This window comes from Pristiophorus japonicus, chromosome 10 (assembly GCF_044704955.1).
Source record: "Pristiophorus japonicus isolate sPriJap1 chromosome 10, sPriJap1.hap1, whole genome shotgun sequence".
Taxonomy (NCBI): domain Eukaryota; kingdom Metazoa; phylum Chordata; class Chondrichthyes; family Pristiophoridae; genus Pristiophorus; species Pristiophorus japonicus.
The window spans coordinates 28598556-28621951 of record NC_091986.1 but is presented as its reverse complement, the minus strand read 5'-3'; the positions used below and the strand labels follow the sequence as shown (position 1 = coordinate 28621951).

The window sequence follows — 23396 nt, the reverse complement described above, 5'->3', positions numbered from 1 at the left end:
GTACTTTTCGCCATTGCATTTCATTCTTTCCTTGCTCCTCCAAGCTGAATGGGGAAACGATTCACAAGGGCCAGCATACTCGTTTAGTATCAACTGCCGCCAGTGTTTTTGTAACACTTGTAATAAGTGGTGTATATCCATATCCGGCAGGGGCTCCTCTTACACTTCTGAGTTAATCACACCCGCTACATATTGTGCAGTGCTAATATGGGTTGTTCCACAAAATAGCAAAGCCACACTGAGAGAACTCATTTTATAAGCTATAGCAATTTTTTCTCCTGTTCACAATTTGCAAAACAAATTCTGGCTGTATAAGAGGCCAGTCATAATTTTATCATTGGCAATTATACAAAGAATGGCTGGATACATATTGGGTTTTAATGCTTTTATGTATGTTTTTATACAAGTTTTTTTAAAGCTGTTTTCTTTTGGGATGGAAGAGGTGGAGCAGGTAAATACGCACTACGTATAACTACTGAACATTGGCTAAAGCTGAAGTTTCAAGCTGTTTTCTTTAAATAATCATAGCCATATTGAACACGAGGAAGATGATCATACATTTCCTTGTCTTGCAACCTTCCCTAGTCACCCATTAATGATCCGAAGCACAATAGTAAATCCAGCAGGAAGTCTCAAGTGGTTTCAGAAGGTGAGAAATAATTGATGTTTTACTTGAAGGAGTGAACCAATTAAATGATTGGGGTTTCCTAATACTCCCCAATCTGTCACATAATTCATTTAACAAATTTGAGTTCAGTCAAAACTGGAGTCGTTTTTTTTCATTTTTAAATCTCTATGTCTCGATGTGTGTGTTCCAAACTTTTTAAGTCTCGTATTACTCCTGTGAAGCACCTTGGGACGTTTCACTACGTTAAAGGCACTATATAAATTGTTGTTCTTATTTCCTCACTCGTTTTCTTGTGTTGCCCTCACTCATGCTTTCTTGCTCTTGTGCTCTCTGTCTCAATCCAGATGTTGAGATTTTTTTTAATATAAAAAGCAGAAACAAAATGTTTAATAAACAACACTTTAATTTTGTTCAAATTTCAATGACTTTCAGTATCAGCTGTGGCTCAGCACCCTTGCCGCTTGAGTCAGATGTTTGTGGGTTCAAGTGCCACTCCAGACACTTGAGTACAAAAATCTAGGCCGGCACTCCCAGTGCAGTACTGAGGGAGAGCTGATGGAGGTGTCATCTTTCGGATGAGACGTTCCAAAACCGAGGTCCCATCTGCTCTCTCAGGTGGACGTAAAAGATCCCATGGCGCTATTTCAAAGAAGAGATGGGGAGTTATTCCGGGTGTCCTGGCCAATATTTATCCCTCAATCAACATCAATAAACAACAGATTATCTGGTCATTATCACATTTGTGGGAGCTTACTGTGCACAAATTGGCTGTTGCGTTTCCTACATTACATGGCTACACTTCAAAAAGTACTTTGTTGGCTGTAAAGTGCTTTGGGACATTCGGTGGTCATGAAAGACGCTATAAAAATGCTAGTCTTTTTTAAAGAAGTGGAACTAAATGGATTGCTCTTCAGAAGAGCCGGCACTGACTCGATCGGCCAATCAGCCTCCTTCTGTGCTTTCTTATTCTATGATTCTAAGATTTAAAACTTACTTCTAAAGCTTGAAGAGAACTGCAGCCAAATGTTCTCTTGTGACCCATGAGTTTACAAACTATTAACACATTCATCATTTTAAATTATTCTTTCATTGTTTGTGTTCCTGCAACTGTATCAGCTTAATTAAACATTAACTTTTACATGCAGTAACATTTAAAGTGCAGCTCATTGCATTCTTAAGTGTCTGCACCTGGACAGATAAGGTTTATTCTCCAATCTCAACTGTTTGCAGAGTTGATGTTCGAGCAACTCTGTTCCAGCTATGTTTTGGGGGGGAAAAGTTAGAAAGGTGAGTAAGCTATACACATAATATTTTTAAATTTTTCTGCTCGTCAATCGTTGGGAAATTGTACATGTAATGTTGACTGTTTCTGGTATATATACATATATATATATATAAATCGAGATTTGACTTATTCTGCACAATGCTATCCTCTGGTTAGTTTTTATATAAAGAAAATGTGAGCACTGTTGAAAAAGTGAGATATGTATTTTAAAAATAAATGATGTCTAGGTACAAATACAACCATCATCATGTAATGTGTATTGAGAAGTTTTACTTGGAAATGCTCAGTTTCTAACAGCTTGCTTTGAAAACCCATCCAATGCTAATATTGGCTACCTGAGTATGTTTGGATTGTGGTAGACGCAATATCTGCTGTATTACGTTTTGAAGTGTAGTATTTAGATTTTTTTCTGAAGCTGTGATTTAAAAATACTGTTCGTTGCAAATGGTGATGTGGTGCTTTTGCAGAATTCATAATTGTCTTTGAGCCTTCCTTGTATATGTGCATGAAGTGACTTGCAATTCCTGATGTGATGGTAATATCCTTTTACTAATTCTGCAGAACCAACATTTAAGCATCAAGCATATCTCTTCGGACCCAAGCTTGTATAACATTCTATTACTTGCTACAGAAAATAGTGTTATAAAGAGTAGTGTAAAATCTATTTTCCTTAACGTCTGCTTGTATTTTGCAAACAACTAAGATTGAAATCGTTTGAAATCATCCACTTAAGGTTGTGAATGTAATCCTTGGAGTTTACAGAGTTACCCAATCAACTTGTGTATGGGGCATATTCAACTCTATTAAATTACTGATCGCCATGCAACAATTTCTTTTAATATACAGGGGGTTTGCATCCAAAAATATCAGTATTATACTGATGCCAAAATCCTGATTCACGATCGAGGAGAAAAAAGTGGGTCGCTTTATATTCTAAAATATCATAGAGCGATCAATTCCCCATGAGTTTATATTTTGTTCTCCGCTGTTGTGATTCACAAAGAGCAAATTCCCAGTTCTAATTTACCAAGGCGGTAGCACAGGCACCATATAAAATGCAAACTTTATGCCAGACCTTAGTATAATGTACTTTCAGATTGAATCTATACAGTATTTCATTCCATATACTTTTATTCTGTTATAATGCATTTAATGACCAGTAAAACAGGGCCTCGTCTAAATCCTACTGTAGATGACGATGAGATCTGCGCTTAAGTATCTGCAACTGGTGTCTGATACCATGCAATGTGAAATCAGCCCAGGTCCTTTCTCTCATGCAGCCTATACTTGACATTTCCCCGGGGTGGCTTAGCTGAGATTGGGAACTCAAACTCCAGGGATTTGCAGGCTATTTCTTTCCACACTGGGCCAGTGTCTCAGTATCTAGAAATGATGCCTAGCATTGTTGGGTTAGCTTTCTGCTTTTAAAAACAAAAAAAAAAACGATGTTGAAACCTGTTGACCACGATTAATAGATGGTCATTTGTATGCTGCCTAAGTTTCAGTCTAGAATTCTCAAGTTCGAAGCGAGTGGATTTTCTGGCCTGAGCCCAATAGTAGAGGAGCAGAACAGGTACCGGAGGATAAAATCTAGCTAAAGCCATGTATCCACATTACGGCACTTTCGTGCTAAAGATGATGATCTGGCAGGCATTTTAGAGCAGCCTAAATTAGTCCAGGTAAAGAGGAGCCATAGCTTCATTTAACTCTTTGTCCATCTGTTTAGAATGGGATTGAGCGAGATGCTCACTTTGCCCATCTAGAATGGACCTAAGGAGCGATAGAGCTCTTAGTGGCCACGGTTTATTAGACTTTGCATTTTCTTTGTAGTACGCTTTTAGTGCAAAGTTTTTAAGCACTGCGAAAAATGTTCACATTGGTTTTATTTTACTTTTCTGTCGCCTTACAGCGTGTTTCATTGGAAACTGAATGAGCTGAATGTTGTCTGCTAATTCACTGGCAAACAGCTAATAATTGAAAAACTTAGAAGACTTTAGCAGAGCAAAAAGAAAGATGAAAAAAGGGACGGGATAATTGCCATAGAATTTTCACAGGTGCTCAGAAAGGTGCGAGTTCAAATTAGTGATGGGGGTTGGTTTTGAAGTGCATTTGTCACAGTATTTCATGGTTGAATGGCACACGATGAAATAAAACAGGCCAACGGGCACCAGTGCCATAACTGTATCTTCAGGCCCTGGCATATTGACCAAGCAGTGAGTAAGGACAACTACCTCCACAAGCTTTCGATCAGTGCAAAGCTCATTGTAGATCAGTACCATTTGATGGAAGGAAACTTCTTCCTCCACCTCTTTGGTAAGTTCCCAGAGCCAAGCTCAATATGGGTGGGGAACTTGGCATGAATATGTAATTAGAACCAATCCCAGCAGTTTTCCGTGAATATGTAATTAGAGCTAATCCTGTGAGTTTGGCGTGAATATGTAATTAGAACCAATCTCTGGAGTTTAGCGTGAATATGTAATTAGAACCAATCCCAGGAGTCTGGTGTGAATATGTAATTAGAACCAATCCTGCAAATTCTGGGGTGATTGGTCCTGCTGGAGACCAGCAAGTGTTGCAATTGCAACATAAAAGCAAAATACTACAGATGCTGGAATGTGAAATAAAAACAAAAAATGCTGGAAATACTCAGCAGCTCAGGCAGCTGTGGAGAGAGAAACAGAGTTAACTTTGTGAATTGATTTCTTGCTTTCTCTTGATCCGAGGAAAATCCATCCTAAAACTTTCAGCATTCAAACTTCAGCATTCAGAATTAAAAAAAAAATCTATAAAAAGCTTAAACTTTAATAGAAACGTAGAAACATAGAAAATAGTTGCAGGATAGGCCATTCTGCCCTTTGAGCCTGCACCACCATTCAATAAGATCATGGCTGATCATGTACTTCAGTACCCCATTCCTGCTTTCTCTCCATACCCCTTGATCCCTTTAGCCGTAAGGGCCACATCTAACTCCCTTTTGAATATACCTAACGAACTGGTCTCAACAACTTTCTGTGGTAGAGAATTCCACATGCTCACAACTGAGTGAAGAAATTTCTCCTCATCTCAGTCCTAAAGGACTTATCCTTAGACTGTCATCCCTGGTTCTGGACTTCGCCAACATCGGGAACATTCTTCCTGCATCTAACCTGTCCAACCCCATCAGAATTTTATATGTTTCCATGCGATCCCCTCTAATTCTTCTAAATTCCAGTGAACATAAGCCTAGTCGATCCAGTCTTTCTTCATATGTCAGTCCTGTCATCCCAAGAATCAGTCTGGTGAACCTTCATTGCACTCCCTCAATAGCAAGAATATCCTTCCTCAGATTAGGAGATCAAAACTGTACACGATATTCAAGGTGTGGCCTCACCAAGGCCCTGTACAACTGTAGTAAGACGTCCCTGCTCCTATACTCAGTTCCTCTCGCTATGAAGGTCAACATGCCATTTGCCTTCTTCACCGCCTGCTGTACCTGCATGCCAACTTTCAATGACTGATGTACCATGACACCCAGGTCTCGTTGCACCTCCCCCTTTACTAATCTGTCACCATTCAGATAATAATCTGCCTTCCTGTTTTTACCACCCAAGAGGATAACCTCACATTTATCTACATTATACCGCATCTGCCATGTATTTGCCAACTCACCTAACCTGTCCAAGTCACCCTGCAGTCTCTTAGCATTCTCCTCACAGCTCACACTGCCACCCAGCTTAGTGTCATCTGCAAACTTGGAGATATTACATTTAATTCCTTTGTCTAAATCATTAATGTATATTGTCCCAGCACTGAACCTTGCGGTACCCCACTAGTCACTGCCTGCCATTCTGAAAAGGACTCGTTTATTCCTACTCTTTGCTTCCTGTCTGCCAACCAGTTCTTTATCCGAGTCAGTACATTATCCCCAATACCATGTGCTTTAATTTTGCACACCAATCTCTTGTGTGGGACCTTGTCAAAAGCCTTTTGAAAGTCTAAATATACCACATCCACTGGCTCCCCTTGTTCACTCTACTAGTTACATCCTCAAAAAATTCTAGAAGATTTGTCAAGCATGATTTCCCTTTCATAAATCCATGCTGACTTGGACCGATCCTGTCACTGCTTTCCAAATGCGCTGCTATTACATCTTTAATAATTGATTCCAACATTTTCCCCATCACTGATGCCAGGCTGACCGGTCTATAATTCCCTGTTTTCTCTCTCCCTCTAGTCCATAGGAACTGATCCAGAATGTTGGAAAATGACCACCAATGCATCCACTATTTCTATGACCACTTCCTTAAGTACTCTGGGATGCAGACTATCAGGCCCTGGGGATTTATCGGTCTTCAATCCCATCAATTTTCCTAACACAATTTGCTGACTAATAAGGATTTTGTTTAGTTCCTCCTTGCTAGACCCTCGGTCCCCTAGTATTTCCAGAAGGTTATTTGTGTCTTCCTTAGTGAAGACAGAACCAAAGTATTTGTTCAATTGGTCTTCCGTTTCTTTGTTCCCCATTATAAATTTGCCTGATTCTGACTGTAAGGGACCCACATTTGTCTTCACTAATCTTTTTCTCTTCATGTATCTGTAGAAGCTTTTGCAGTCAGTTTTTATGTTTTCTGCAAGCTTACTCTCATATTTTATTTTCCCCCTCCTAATTAAACCCTTTGTCCTCCTCTGCTGAATTCTAAATTTCTCCCAGTCCTCAGGTTTGCTTCTTTTTTTTGGCCACTATATGCCTCTTCCTTGGATCTAACAGTATCCCTAATTTCCCTTGTAAGCCATGGTTGAGCCACCTTCCCTGTTTTATTTTTACGCCAGACAGGGATGTACAATTGTTGAAGTTCATCCATGTGATCTTTAAATGTCTGCCATTGCCTATCCACCGTCAACCCTTTAAGTATCATTCGCCAATCTATCCCAGCCAATTCACGTCTCATACCATCGAAGTTACCTTTCTTCAAGTTCAGGACCCTAGTCTTTGAATTAACTGTCACTCTCCATCTTAATAAAGAATTCTGCCATATTATGGTCACTCTTCCCCAAGGGGCCTCGCAAAACAAGATTACTATTAATCCTCCCTCATTGCACATCACCCAGTCTAGGATGGCCAGCTCTCTACTGGTTCCTCGACATATTGGTCTCGAAGACCATCCCTTATACACTCCAGGAAATCCTCCTCCACTGCATTGCTACCAGTTTGGTTAGCCCAGTGATGGAAATGTTTTTAAAAATCAGTTTTATTTCAAACAAAATTAACTGGAACAGTGCAACGGAGTCAGTCATCTTGAAATCCAATGAGGATTGTTCATTTTCAGCTCCCTTATTAATGTTTAATGTAACTTGACAAATAGCCGAAATGTATATATTTTGTAACACGACTAAGATTAACTTACCAAATCTTGGCTCCTCTGCTGCAGTGCTGTCTTTCCAGTATTTCAGCAGAGAAGTTGAGAGATGAAACTGACTGTATCTCATAATAGTGGCTGCTTCTAGGTTGTCATTTTAAATATTTTGTCTGGGTTAGCAAATTTATTTTAGCAGGTTTTTAAAATGCCACGCCTTGTAAGAAGTGACATTTGCGTCTCATCTGTGCTTGATTTTATATTAGCAATTCTGCAGTGACAACAATTTGAACGCACTTTGTTCTTGTATTATTTTTAATTGTGCCCTTTTGACTTATTATGTACTGCCTTTTATTTTACATACAGACTAGGTGTGAGATGGAGAAGTATCTGTCACCCCAGCCACTGCCAGTCCCAGAGCTGAAGAAGTACAGAAGAGACAGCGCCTCAGTGGTGGACGAATTTTTCCAGGACGAGAGGACCTCGCCGTACAGCGTCAACATCAACGTGATTCTGCCCGACGTCACGTACCTGAGAACTGGTCTTTATAAGCCGCAAAGACCATCCATGGCTCAGCCCCATTCGGAACCGGTTGCCGTTTTTACCCAGGCAAACAGAACAAGTACGACCCAAGCCCTGCCCGAGTTCACCAGTGTGTTCAACACCTCGCAGTCGACAGATGTCAACACTGCGTTTATCAAACAGGAGCTGCCCTCGCCCGAAATGCATCTGCCTGCATCCCCGCAACAAGGTCAGTTGTACCAGCTACTGAGTGCCCCAGACTTGATCAGCATGCCTGGTGACACTCCTCACGCACAAGGTAACACAGCGTGTATGGGCAACCTTGACAGTGCTTCCCTATCGACAGCAATGACCAGCATGAACTCGCTCGCCGCAGTGCGTCCGCAGACAGCAGTGAAACACTTCCACTCCATCTCAGCGGGCACATTTGCCATGCCTACGCAGTTCTTCCCACAACAGCCCATCTACCTGCCGCCCTCGCCGCCAAACTCTGAGCCCGGAAGCCCCGACAGGCAACCAGAACTGCTGCAAACTATGACGCCACCCCCATCGTATGCTGCCTCTATTGCCTGCAAGTTGGGCTCACCCACTGTAACCCATGCCCTCCCAGCAACCTTGCAAGTAACGCAACAGAACAACCCACTGGCTAAGTTCAACCGGAGAAACAACCCTGAGCTAGAGAAGAGAAGGATTCATCACTGTGACTTTCCAGGTACGTTGTGTAATGCTCAAAATAATGACATGTTACATAGGATTGCATAGAACGTACAGCACAGAAACAAACCATTCAGCACATCTGGCCCATGCAGTTGTTTACGCTCCACGCGAGCCTCCTCCCACCTCTTCATCTCACCCTTCGATTCCTTTTTCCCTTATGTACTTATGTAGCTTCCCCTTAAATGCATCAATGCTCTTCGCCTCAACTATTCCCTGTGGTCGTGTGTTCCACATTCTAACTACTCGCTAGGTAAAGAAGTTATTAGTGACTATCTTATATATTTATGGCCCCTAATTTTTGTCTCCCCCAACAAATGGAAGCACCTTCTCTGAGGAAATGTCCAATAGTCTGGGCCTTTATTTAAGAAAGGAGTTTTAAATTAAGTTAAAATGTAATCGTCAAAATGGGAAAGATAATTGTAATCTGATTAATGATCTGCCAAATAACAATTAAAGTACTGCTGTTTTGGAAGTTTGCTAGTTGACAGAGTGATGAATTACCTTTAACGATCTAGTTTTTCATCAATAAAATATTATTTGTAAAGGAGGGTTTTTTGGTAATTAGTGAATGGGAATAGAAACCCTCAGGATTTAGGATCACAGTACAGCTGAACCCGGTTGTAAACAGTTTGTGGGTCAGACATTGTTGCCGAGATGTAGATGTACATAGTGACATGATTGCAATTTTCTTGCGTTAGAAACACATTCATAATCTGAGTGTTACGGTAAACAATTAACAGTGTGACTGCTCAACAACTCGAGGCTGACTCCCTGCTCTCTTCAAATCGCTTCAAAAAACATTTTGACTCCCTGCCTCTTTCGCTGCCATCACAGGCTTCCCAAAAACCTACCTCTTCAACCTTGCTTTTTGTTTTCCTCACTTCCCCCTCTAAAAATTTCCCTGGCTTTTGCTTTGTAATGCACTCAGCCATTTTATTATGCAAAGAAGTGCTGTATAAAATGTATGTTCTCATCGTGCATTACTGTTGAAAATGATGCTGGATAACAACACACGGTACTTTGTGCTTTCCATGGCCGCTGCTCGACGCTGCTTTTATGGCCCCAGCCTGCCGCTGAAGTTCCCACGCAGGCGACCCCGACCTGTGTGGGCACATCAGCGGCAGGCCAGGGATATTAAAGGAGCGGCGAGTGGCGGCCATGGACAACATGGCGGTCCCGACCTGCGTGGGAACATCAGCAGCAGGCCGGGGTCATAAAAGGAGCGGCGAGCGCCTTCCATGGACAGCATGGCGTTATGCCACTGCAAGGTACAGCGCTAACCGGTTCAGGAGGGCGGTGACTTGGAGGAGGGGCGACTGGATTGGACGTCACCAAAATCCAGGTCGCTGATTGGAGCGTGGGCAGCTACAGCAGGAGCGGCGAGGTCGGGGCGAAGGAGCGGTGAGAGATTGCATAGCGACGTGATCGAGGCCCGGGAGAGATGTGAGATCGGGGCCCTGAAGAGGCGAGGGCCCAGGGGCAGCACGGGCCAGCCCACACTGCGATATGTGTGCGCACTAGGTCTGTGCAGCAGAGCGGGTCTCCAGTCGTCTTGGATAATCCTTGCCACTGGACCAAGACCTAACTCTGTTAAGCCCGTGTGGCAGCTGGTGTGCAACGGCCACCACACGTTAAAAAAATCCATTCAATATGTAGTTCGGGACCTGGAATTTCAGGTCCTTCATTGAAATACCTGTGAACTCATCCCTTTTTGGCGTGGAAGCAGGTCATCCTCAATACGAGGGGCTGCCTAAGAAGAAGACTTTGTGCAATACACAGTTCTTGCAGCTATATAAAGTGAGAGTGTTATGCAGTTTCTCACAGTTTTGAATTGCTTGCTGGTAGGGCTAAGGTCATTCTTTGGTATGAAGCTCAGATCGTATGGTGGCAGAGAGGAAAGAGATGGAGGATTTTTTTGGGTAGTGAGTGCTGCCTGTGGGAAGTGAGGGGGCAGTAAGGAACTGAAATCAGCCTATTCAGTGGAAGTCTGACATCCTTTTGATTGGCGACTTAGCTGGGTATTGAGACAGCAAGAAAGAAAGAAAGAAAGACCTGGATTAATTTAGCGCCTTTCACGACCACCGGGCATCTCAAAGCGCTTTACAGCCAATTAAGTACTTTTGGAGTGTAGTCACTTTTGTGATCTGGGAAATGTGGCAGCCAATTTGCACACAAGCAAGCTCCCACAAACAGCAATGTGATAATGACTAGATAATCTGTTTTTTTTTGTTATTTTGATTGAGGGATAAATATTGACCAGGACACGAAGGATAACTCCCCTGCTCCTCTTCGAGATAGAGCCATAAGATTTTTTACGTCCACCTGAGAGAGCAGACGGAACCTCAGTTTAACGTCTCATTCGAAAGATGGCACCTCCGACAATGCAGCACTCCTTCAGCACTGCACTGGCGTGTCAGTTTAGATTTTTTGTGCTACAGGTTCCTGGAACTTTATGTTTTCTTGGCTCCTGGTACAGCTTGTAGCACTCGCTCTGATCGGCAAGTGTTTCGCAGATGTTTTGTCTGAGTATTTCTTGTAAAGGGATATTGGATTGTGCCAAAGCTCACAGAGGCTGTTCCTTGCTGCTGGATGACATGGGAGTGAATAGGTTTCATTACTCTGCTGTCAGGTAGGCTGAGCAGGCATGGGAATATATCTAGGGGTTAGTAAGGCTGATTATTGCTTGCAGACTTTCAAGATCTCTATCCAGAAGGGCTGGAGGAAGGGGAAAGGCCACAAGTTGTGTTGGTGTGTACCCTAAACAGTGACTACACTTCAATCCTTGCTACTCTTTGGGTAAAGAAGTTTCTCCTGAATTCTCCCTTTGGTGACATCTTATATTTATGGCCCCAAGTTTTGGTCTCTTCTCCCTGCCCCATCCAAGTAGAAACATCTTCTTTACATCTACCCTCTCAAAGCCATTTGTAATTTTAAAGACCTCTATTAGTTCACCCCTCAGCCTAAATGCCTTTCTTATAGTTCTTCCAGCATTCATTTGATTGAATTGATTGCAATGTTCAGAGGTAATGTGGAGTAAGGTATAAGCAGTGAAGAATGTTGAGCTAGTCCCCTCTCAACCTGCAACAGGTGGAGGTCATGCCAGCCAGCTTGAGCTCCCATTCCCAAGAGTTAGAGCAGCTTTGTATGTATTTGTGGGGGCGGGGGCGGGGGGAGTACTTGTTGCAGAAACCTAGTTCTAACAGGGTTAGTTTGGACTGCATTTTAGGCAGCAGATCTTGGAGGTAGTTTTGGATCTGGACGCAGATCCAGGGGTAGGCGCAGAATTCTCTTGGGTAATGTGGGACCTGCCAGTCGTCTTCTTTCGTATGATCGTGGCAAAGCAAATCAAATGTCAATACCCAAGTCAGATATCCAGGCCAAAGCTTCCGGTGTAACAGTGTGGATATCCCGCAGGCTGCCTGCAAACTTTCTCTGAGGGCAGTGCTCAATGATGTGCTCCAGGTTCTGATCAGGAGCTCCACAGTCGCATGATGGGGATGCTTTAATCTTCCACCTGTGGAGAAAGTGGCAGCATCTACCATGACCGGTTCTGAGGTGGTTGATTTTTGTCCACTGTTTGTGAGGAAGGTTTGATCCTTCAGATTGTACTGTGGGCTCCTCTGTAAGGAATCCATTCCATATGTCGCAGTTCTTCCTAGTATTTCGCCATTGTTCATCGAGGCTGAGGGGAGATCGCTGAAGGGCTTCCGCGATGGTCTAAAATGGCCTTCTATATTTGAGACGGGTTGGTAGTACGTTGTTCAAGTCAGCCTAGATCGGCATGTCTTTGCTGGTGTAGTGGTTGTATTCTCTGGAGACTGCATATTCGCGGTGTAGGTGTGGTGGTGCGATGTTTGCAAGCATGGGGAGCTAAGGTGTTGGTGTTGATAAAAGCGATAATTCTCATCGTAGAATTCAGCTGGCAGTGAGCCTCTGCAAGAACAGGCCTCGGACGCTATTGGTGAAATTATTTTATGCCCTACTAATTATTTGAGTTCCTTCAGGCTTACTATCTTGTAGAGTTTACTTCACTGACAGTGTCCCTGGCTTGTCTGGATAATCAAGTAAAATGGACCAAAGCTATATTTGTTTACCAAGCCAGATGCAATAGAACTAATACATTTGATTGCTTAAGGTAGATATTTCTTCACTTTGACTCTAGTTTCAGAAACTGTAGATAAATTTAGACACGATTTGACTGCAATCCAGTTAATCGGGAATCACTTTGCTCTTTGTGTTGCTAATGAAATTGAGCCCATTGCTTCTCCTTGAGCTCTTAATCTGAGTACGCAGCTAGTAAACTGCCCGCTCACAGTTTGACTAAATATTTGACACCAGAAATTATTAAGGTGACAGATCAAATAAATCTGATGAAATAAGCCCGACAACACTCATTGAAACCAACCATGCATGTGCCTTAAAGGCATTTTTAAAGATCGATCATTATGAAATCCAGGACAGTCCAGGTTACAGTGGATTTTGGTTTAACCAGCCAAGTCAGCTCTGATCTATGCGGAAGCTTGCACTATTTCAACAATTAAATATAACATATAGTTCCAACCGTATGTTCTCACGTTATAAAGATAAAGGAAATGAATACCAATGAACTGTCTATAGAAAGGACTGGTTATGTCTCTCACTGTTCTTTGAGGATTAGGTGTGTCTCTCTTAATCCCCTTAAAATGTTTTTGTACTATTTTGGGATTGTAGGCGTAAGCTAACTGATTTTATTTTTTGCATACAAAGCGCTTAAACTTCTATCATGCCTAAACTCAGTCTGTAGAATATTTTTGCTTTTTCCAACTTTTTTCTCCCCTTCCCATCTTTCCTAAAGACTGACTCCTTACTGGGGTTCCGTGGGTGCCATTTGCCCTCTGGTAACTTCACAGCCAGTCTTTGCTCAAACGCTGCCTTTGTTACCTCTAGGCTTGACTATTCCCATGCACTCCTTGCTGGCCTCCCATGTCCTACCCTATGTAAACTTGAGGCCATCCAAAACTCTGTTGCCTGTGTCCTAATTTGCACCAAGTCCCACTCACCCATCACATCGCTGTGCTCTCTGACCTACATTGGCTCCTGGTTAAGCAATGCTTCAATTTCAAAATTCTCATCCTTGTTTTCAAATTCCTGCATGGCCTTGCCCCTCCCTATCTCTGTAATCTCCTTCAGCCCCACAACCCCTCCAAGATGTCTGTGCTCCTCTAATTCTGCTGTCTTGAGCATCCCTGATTATAATCGCTCAACCATTGGTGGCCGTGCCTTCAGTAGCCTGGGCTCCAAACTCTGGAATTCCCTCCCTAACTGCGTGCAGTTTTGGTTTCCATATTTACGAAAGGATATACTTGCTTTGGAGGCAGTTCAGAGAAGGTTTACTAGGTTGATTCCGGGAATGAGAGGGTTGACTTATGAGGAAAGGTTGAGTAGGTTGGGCCTGTACTCATTGGAATTCAGAAGACTGAGAGGTGTTCTTATCGAAACGTATAAGGTTATGAGGGGGCTTGACGAGGTGGATGCAGAGAGAATGTTTCCACTGATGGGGGAGACTAGAACTAGAGACCATGATCTTAGAATAAGGGGCCGGCCATTTAAAATTGAGGTGAGGAGAAATTTCTTCTCTCAGAGGGCTGTAAATCTGTGGAACTCGCTGCCTCAGAGAGCTGTGGAAGCTGGGACATTGAATAAATTTAAGACGGAAATAATAGACGGTTTCTTGAATGATAAGGGGATAAGGGGTTTTGGGGAGTAGGCGGGGAAGTGGAGCTGAGTCCATGATCAGATCAGCCCTGATCTTATTGAATGGCAGAGTAGGCTCGAGGGGACTTATGGCCAACTCCTGTTCCTATTTCTTATGTTCTTATGTAAACCTCTCTGCCTCTCTACCTCTCTTTCCTCCTTTAAGATGCTCCTTCAAATCTACCTTTTTGGCCAAGCTTTTGGTTATCTGCCCTAATATCTGCTTAAGTAGCTCGGTGTCAAATTTTTGTTTATAACACTCCTGTGAAGCGCCTTGGGACGTTTTACTACATTAAAGGCGCTATATAAATACAAGTTGTTGTTGTTGTGGCCTGGGAAAGAGCAGCCAAACACATTTGTGCCATTCTCTGACGTACCACGTCCAGCACTTACAGCGGGGACAATAGTAGAAGGTCCCTGGCTCTCACCAGCACACTCGTTTCTTAGCCCAGAGTGACTGAGGCCCATCGTACTCCCAGCCTGTGAGTTCAGGTTACTCAGCACAGACTAGGGATTAAACCTATAAACGGTATGGTCTTTATACGTGACTGGCCAGTCTTGAGCCAGCAAGGAGTTAATTGTTTATTCATCCCAACTTTGAGGGTGGGTGGGGGTGTGATGGCTAAACTGATGTAGTGATAGCCTGTCAACTGGTCCCACTGGGAGATACACTGACTGAAAAAGTAACTATTGAGGCAAACTATTGGGAATTTCTGCTGGGGTTTACCTGCTGTTCTGCTGCCAACTGCGGTGAAACTGCCAGAGGAAAGGTGTAAATCGCCACAACAGTTTCACCAGAGTTGCCGCTGGAGATGGGAGAAGCATGCAGAAATTCTCCACCGCAATGTTTAACGATCTTAAAATGACAGAACATCAGTTCAAAAATGAAAAACTAAATCCACACAGAGTAGTTGACCTGAATCAAATGGATAACTTTCAGGGGCAGCTACATAAGTACTTGAGGGAATAAGGAATAGAAGGATATGTTGATAGGGTTCGAGAAAGTAGGGTAGGAAGAGGCTCGTGTGGAGCAAAGTAGGACTGAATGGCATGTTTCTGTGCTGTAAGCTCTATGCGGTTCTATGTAATATGTCTGAAATGACTATGTGCATTGCTTTTAGCCTTCAGTAGCGGTCTGCAGTCAGCAACACTAGTGGACCTCATGCTAAAGTTAGTTGTAGCTATCATGAATTCCTTTTTTTAAATTGGGTTCCATGGTTGCTTAGAACACTACAGTTTCACTTCTGGGACTGGAATTTGAGCCTATCACAGAGCGATATCCTCTGTCTGCAACTTGAAATGCATTTTGGGATCGGCTGAATCCAGTTCGCGGCAAAACCCAAACTGTGAGGACTTGATACTACATTGAGTTCAAAACGTGTAAAAAATGTTCCAGATCTAAAACCAATGTTCTGGACCTTGACCAGCACAGAAATTCACCAAAATTATAATTTAACGTAATGATAAATTGATTACTCACTACATCATTTATGCTTCAACAACTTGCTTTTCCTAATTGAGGAGCAAGAACACTGCATTTTCTGATGAGATTATGACCCCACTGTAGCAACACAAATCTAGAGATCATGTGGGTGTGCAATTCATCTTCGACAATAGGGTCAAATGGTGATAGTGAATTGACAGCCCCTTTTACAATCTGCTCGATTTTCTTTCCAATTAAGGCAGTAGAAAAGAAAATTGGGTTGGGAGGGGTGTACAAGGAGCTGCCACTTCACTATTGCCTATTTTGTGCGACCATCGAAGACCAATTTCACTCTGTGTGTTCATCTTTGTAATGTATGCCACTCTGAGTATGCTCTCAGGTTTGTAGATCTGTTGCATTGTGAGTGGCTTAGCCAGTCATGTGATGTTCACAAGACTCAATAAAACCCCAGTCAGTTGGGTCTAGGTCATCTACGATGAGGTATGCAGTTGTGAGCCTAGTGAATGAACTAGTAATGTGTAGTGTGATTGTTAAACCTTTGTTAATAAAACAACTTGTTCTTAATAGCAATTCTTGAGCAAAGAACCCATGAAGCAAATACATTACAATCTTGAATGCTTAAAAGGGGAGATTCCTTCTTTCCACTTTTACCGCTCCTCATCCGCCACTGTATAGTGTCCTAATTGGAGGAGGGAACTTCAAAAAAACTATCTACAGATACAGTGTCCGAAATCTGGAATCCTTGGGATGTAGTCCATTCCGGTTTTGGGGTTTGCCCGGATTTCAGATAAGAAAATCAATAGTCTGAAATCCGGAATCCTCGACCTAATCTGCGCTGGGTTTTGAGCGGCGAGATCTGAAATCCGGTAAACCCCATAATCTGGCATGGATCTGGTCGAGGATTCCAGATTTCAGACTTGATTTTCTTGTCTGAAATCCCGAATCCTCAACCGAATCCGTGCCGGATTTTGGATCTTGCCTGAAAAATGTCCTGTTTTCGGACAATAATTCCGGATTTCGGACGGCTCCATCAGTTATGTGCAAAATGTCTGGTTTTTGGACAATTCTGGTTTTCGGCGATCCGGATTCAGGACGTTACACCTGTATATGGGAAAGAGCACATTGAAAATACTTGGTCCCTCCAGACTGTGCACTTTAAGATAATGTAATAGTGTGTGTTAACTGCAAATTTTAAATATTAGCACATGTTTTGCTAGTGTTAAATACTCTTTTAGTATGATTCAACACTGTTGAATTTCAATGGTTTATTGAGTAGTGGTTTACCCTGCTATAGTGCTTGCTTTTTTGTGGCAACATCCTTGCAGTAGGATTATATTTTTTCTCCATGGCTGTTGTCCTTCCTGCAGAGAAAACTTAAACTCAATAGTGGACCTATTTTTTTCATTTCTAGGTAGATTTTTTTTAGATTTTTGGACTCGTAAGGGAATCGACGGATATGGATATCTGGTGGGAAAGTGGAGTTGAGGTTGAAGATCAGCCATAATCTTACTGAATGGCAGAGCAGGCTCGAGGGGCTCCTGCTGCTCTTATTTCTTATGGATTTAGTTGATTATCGATTGTTGTGTTCTTTATGCCAGTTTTCTCTCCTTTCCTCTCCTGAAGGCATTCGTCCCTGGCTCAGTTATGGTTCCACAGTTTGTGGTCACCCACTGTTGGCCATTACTAACAGACCATTGGAGGGAGGGGTGCTTTTCGCTCTCTGATGTAAACGATCCCATGGCACTATTTCGAAGAAGTCCTGCCCAATATTTATCCCCCAGTCAACATCATCACTTAAACAAAAACAGATTATGTGGTCATTATCTCGTTGCTGTTTGTGGGAGCTTGCTCTGCACAAATTGGTTGCTGCATTTCTTGCATTACAACAGTGACTACACTTCAAGTGCTGTAAAGCACTTTGGGGCATCTGGTGGTTGTGAAAGGTGCTACATAAATGCGAGTCTTAACCCAAGGACACTGAGATTAATTGTGTTCCTGTTGCCACCGGGCTATGATCAGCTAAGTCGGTACAAGATTGAACCTCACATCTTCCTGGCCTTTATGCTTAATTTACTCACGAAGCTCTCAGATGCATTACTGCTTATGTTATTATGCAACCCATCTGACATTGGGACTTTATTCTTGGGAAACCATGTCACTTCTTGGATCAAGGCTTTTGACTACAGGTACTGGAAGAAGGAATGATATTTGGTGCTAAAATATAAAATGCTGCAAAGCACTCAGCAGGTCAGGCAGCATCAGTGGAGAGAGAATTAGAGACAACGTTTCAGGTCGATGACCTTTCATCAGAATGTGATGATGTTGCAGATGAACAGTTTTTCAGCAAGGAGCCAGAGAAAAGAAAGTACAAAGGGGAAGGTTTGTGATAGGGTGTGCAGGAAGTGATTAAACGACAAAAGAGTTGATGGGGCAAAAGGAGTGGGTAATGAAATAGGTAAAGAAACAGAAGATTGATCTAGAGGAGATGTAAATGGCTGATCAATGGAAACCACTGCTCAATAAACATTGAAATTCAACAGTTGAATCATACCAAAAGAGTATTTAACAACACTAGCAAAACATGTGCTAATCTTTTAAATTTGCAGTTAACACACACTATTACATTATCTTTTTGGAATCTAGGGGAATCAAGGGATGTGGAGATCGGGCAGGAAAGTGGAGTTGAGGTCGATGATCAGCCATGATCTTATTGAATGGCGGAGCAAGCTCGAGGTGCCATATGGCCACTCCTGCTCCTATTTCTTATGTTCTTAGTTACCACTCAGTTATAATGATCAAATATGGACCTTTCACAATTGATTACAACTGAACTTTCTCATAACTGGTAACCATATGCTATTAGCATTGAGTTTCTCTTTAAGTAGGAGTGTCTACTATGATTTTTTTTAATATTGCAATGAATTGAAACTTTTTCTGGATCAAAGGCCTTCACAGATTGCAGGTGCCCTTAAGAAACAAGAATAATTTAGGCTGATAGTGATTGTTTGATGAGATTTAAATCTCACCCATGGCTGAGTTGTTGCATTCTTTCCTCTGAGATAGAAAGTTATGGGTACAATCGCTACTGCATAAACATAATCCAGGCTGACACTTCAGTGCAGTACTGAGGGAATGTAGCACTGTCGGAGGTGCCATCTTTTGGATAAGACATTAAACTAGGGCCCCATCTGCCCTCAGGTAGGTGTAAACGATCCAATGAAACTATTTAAAGAAGAGCAGGAGAGTTCTCTCCAGTGTCCTAACCAACATGTATCTCTCAACCAACATTACTAAAACAGATTATTTGATTAATTGTCTCATTGGTGTTTGTGGGAGCTTGCTGTGCGCAAATTGGCCGCCACATTTTCTACATTACAACAGTGACTACATTTCATGGGCTGTAAAGCACTTTGGGACGTCTCGAGATTATGAAAGGTGCTTTTTAAGTGGTTGCTACATTTCCCTACATTAAACAGCGACTACAACTGAAGTCTTGAAAGGCACTATTTAAATGCAAGTTTGTTCTTTGTTCTTACAGTGAAGAAGAAAATAACATGCATAAGTAACTGTAAAAAAAAAAACCTGAGGTTTCTCCCATATTTCCTACTTGGCATCTGTGAGAAAATCTTTCCAAACGCTTTACGTTGACTTGCTGGTAATTTTACTGCACTTGGCTATGGAGTGCTAGTTAGCCTGTGTGAAGAGTAAAGTACAGCAGCTGAATATATGCAGGTGTACATCACCATCAAAGAGTAGACAGCGAGAAACTGTTCTGATTGGTGGAAGGGTCGAGAACCAGAGGACACAAATTTAAGATGATTGGCAAAAGAACCAAAGGCGACATGAAAAAAACTTGTTTTACGCAGCGAGTGGTTAGGATCTGGAATGCATAGCCTGAAAGGGAGCTTGGAGGCAGATTCAATCGTGGCTTTCAAAAGGGAATTGGATAAGTACCTGATGGAAAAACATTTACAGGACTATAGGGAAGTGGCAGGGGAGTGGGACTAGTTGAAGTGCTCTTGCAGAGACCTGGTATGGGCTCGATGGGCCGAATGGCCTCCTTCTGTGCTGTAACCATTCAATGATTCTAAAGGGCCGAAAGCAATACTGACTTACGTGCTCATGTACACATGTGCTCATGTTGATGGGCAGTCAATAGGTGTACGTGTTATAAGTTGACATGCGCTGTATAGAAAACGGCGATCAAAATGATGTTAAAAACACCATCATCTTTTTAGCATGTAGGTGAAACATGCATTTAACCGCCTGTCACTCTGTTTTCTAGGTTGCTCTAAAGTCTACACTAAAAGCTCCCACTTAAAAGCACACCTGAGAACTCACACTGGTAAGAGCTTTTTAAAAAAAAATTCTGTTTACTGTTTTGAAAATGCTATGAGGGTATTTGGGTTTAACATCGAGAAGGTTGACAACTGAACGCACACCCTTTTGACTTGTTTGGCACAAGGGTAATAGAACTTGTGCGCATCAGTACGACAGCAGGAAATTCAAAAGCCATTTCAGAAATGCTGATGGGTGTGGCCTGTATAGGCCTAGTGCACACTTTTTTTTAATCGGATAAATGTTGGAGCAGCAGTTCACTTCGATTTGGGATTAATCTTGCCCAAGGTGAGGATCCAGCATAACTACAATAAGACAAAAGGGAATTGGTAAGTACCTGAAGGGAAAAACATTTGCAGGACTATGGGGAAAGGGCAGGGAGTGGGACCAGCTGAAGTGCTCTTGGAGAGAGCCAGCACAGGCTCAACAGGCCTCCTTCTGTGCTGTAACCATTCTATGATTCTAAAGGGCCGAAAGCAATACTGACTTACGTGCTCATGTACACATGTGCTCATGTTGTTCGGCAGTCAGTAGATGTACGTGTTAAAAGTTGATGTGCGCTGTATGTAAAACGCCTTCTCCCAGAGTCGCAGTGCGGATTCCGCCCACTAAGGGACACAATGGACATGATCTTCACCGCGCGTCAAATTTAAAAATGCAGGGAGCAGCACCAACCTATGTACATGGCCTTCTTTGACCTCACAAAGGCCTTTGACACTGTGAGGGATTATGGAGTGCCCTGCTCAAATTCGGCTGCCCTCAAAAGTTCGTCACCATCCTCTGCCTGCTTCACGATGACATGCAAGGCGTGATCCTGACCAATGGATCCACCACACAACCAATACACGTGCAGACCAGGGTCAAGCAAGACTGTGTCGTCGCCCCTCAGTAAGCTCCCCGCTGGAGTGGAGCTAATCTACAACAGGAAATTGTTCAACCTCCATCGCCTCCAGTCCAGATCCACGGTTGTCCCATCCTCTGTCATTGAATTACAGTACGCGGACGATGTTTGTGTTTGCGCACACTTGGCGATCGAACTCCAAACCATCGTCAACACCTTTACCAAAGCGTACAAGAGTGTGGGCCTTACACTAAATATCCGTAAGACAAAGGTTCTCTACCAACCTGCTCCCGCCACACAGTACTGTCCCCCGATTATCAAGATCCATGACGAGGCCTTGAACAACGTGAACCATTTTCTATAACTGTCAACAAGGGCAGACATTGATGACGAAGTCAAACACCACCTTCAGATGCCAGTGCAGACTTCGGTCGCCTGAGGAAGAGGGTGTTTGAAGGCAAGGACCTCAAATCCGGCAACAAGCTCATGGTCTACAGAGTAGTAGTGATACCCGCCCTCCTATATGCTTCAGAGACGTGGAATATGTACAGCAGGCACCTGAACGCACTGGAGAAATACCACCAACCACCAGCCGTTGCACACCAGCCACCACACGGGCTTGACGGAGCAAGGTCTTGGTCCAGTGGCAAGGGGATCCAAGACGAGTGGAGACCAGGCTCTGCCGCATGTGCCAATACATACACACAAACTCAAACATACTCCTCCTGTCCTCCCTCCTTCCTTCCCACAGGACTCTCTCCACGTACGCAATGTGAGCCTCACGACCTCATAGTCTCACTAATTGCTGTGCTGCGCCTTCCCTTGGTCTTGTCCACACTGCTCCACCTCTGGGCTCCTTTTGTTTTAGTGAGCTCCACATTCTCATCACTCGCTGGCTGAAGAGGTTTCTCCTGAATTCCCTTTTGGATTTATTAGTGACTATCTTATATTTATGACCCCAATTTTGGTCTCCCCTACAAGTGGAAACATCTTCTCTACGTCTACCCTAGCAAACCCATTCATAATATTAAAGACTGTCTGTTAGGTCTTCTCTGCCTTCTCCTCTCCAGAGAAAAGAGCCCCAGCCTGCTAGAGTCTTTCCTGATGGTTACACCCTCTCAGTTCCGGGCAGGTGATGTGAAGCAGCTGCCTAGCTGTTAAAATCGGGTGGGTGGATGCCACCGCTGAGGACCCAGGGGATCAGTCCGTCGGCACAAGGAGGAAATCGTGGGCGGGGCCATACATTCCTGATCTTCCTGCCCCACGCTGAAAGCAATAAATAAAAAATGTAAAAAAGAAACCTGGGCTGGTGTTTCCGGCAGATCTTTCCTGGCAGGGGAGGCAGCGCTGCTCCCCCTCTCCGCCCTCGGGTTCAAATGCTTATCTGGCCCCGATGACCTATTCGGCGCTCAATCTGTAGTTTTAAAAAGGACTCCGCCGGCTTGTGGTGGATTTTGTTTGCTGCCTGCAGTCGATCAGATCGGGGCGGGAAAGGAGTGGGTTAGCTCAAGGGCAGAGTTAAAAGCGACCTCACTCTATCCTTGAGCCTAGAAGAGATTTAACTATATTGATACTGTACTTCGATGGCAAAAAAAAATGGCAAACTTTATTTTATCCCAACCACATTGAAGCAATTTGCTCCGTTACACGACATTTGCCAGAATCTTGTCTGCAAATAAATGTCACAAATCTTTGCTGAACCCATTTTCAACAAATATGCTCGAACTGGAAAACCAGTAACACTCATATTTGTTTATTCAAACAAGTATAGACTAGTCAACCTGCCTCTGGATAATTGTTTCAACTTGACCGGGATATGACCATCCCAGTCCATACAAGTGTAAACTGAACTCGTGAAGATCGTGATCTACTTGGGTTCAGATCTGGTGTACATTAACAGTATCTCCACACAAGATCTTAACCTCAAATATAAATCAAAGTGGCTAGGTTTGAGGATGACCTTGCTCTTTTCGCCCCAGTACACTGTTTACCCACGAGCATTTTTTAAAAGATTCGTTCACTGGATGTGGGCATCGCTGGCGGGGCTAGCATTTATTGCCCATCCCTTATTGCCCTTGAGAAGGTGGTGGTGAGCTGCCTTCTTGGACCACTGCAGTCCGTGTGGTGAAGGTACTCCCATAGTGCTTTTAGCGAGGGAGTTCCAGGATTTTGACCCAGCGACGATGAAGGAACGGCGATATATTTCCATGTCAGGATGGTGTGTGACTTGGTGGGGAACTTGGAGGTGGTGATATTCCCATGCACATGCTGCCATTGTCCTAGGTGGTAGAGGTCATGGGTTTTGGGAGGTGCATTTGAGCATTTATATAAACAACAGCTTATGTAGCGAAAACATCAGGAGACATATGGTACAAACCACAGCTGAAAAAATGAGGGTGTCGCTAACATACAGCAATACTGACAGAATAATCACGGGTGAAAAGATTTATTTTCAACCATTGCAATCAAGCATTCCAAACAGCTTATAATGTGCCTGTTGTGGCCCATGTTCCTGACTTCAATTCTGCGAACCAATATTTTAATGGTCAACTTCA

At 43.1% G+C, this 23396-nt stretch overlaps 1 protein-coding gene across 4 annotated transcripts in view; it reads left to right on the top strand.

Annotated features, from left to right (window-relative positions):
* LOC139274956 (Krueppel-like factor 5) overlaps nt 1–23396 on the top strand; it is a 62288-nt gene that overhangs the window by 10253 nt on the left and 28639 nt on the right. For 2 of the 4 annotated variants that reach the window (XM_070891727.1, XM_070891726.1), the window contains exons 2-3: nt 7613–8480; nt 19948–20007. In XM_070891727.1, coding sequence (XP_070747828.1) covers nt 7613–8480; nt 19948–20007 — 928 coding nt within the window. The remainder of the gene's footprint in view (nt 1–7612; nt 8481–19947; nt 20008–23396) is intronic. The other 2 variants (XM_070891728.1, XM_070891729.1) reach the window with 1 other exon arrangement.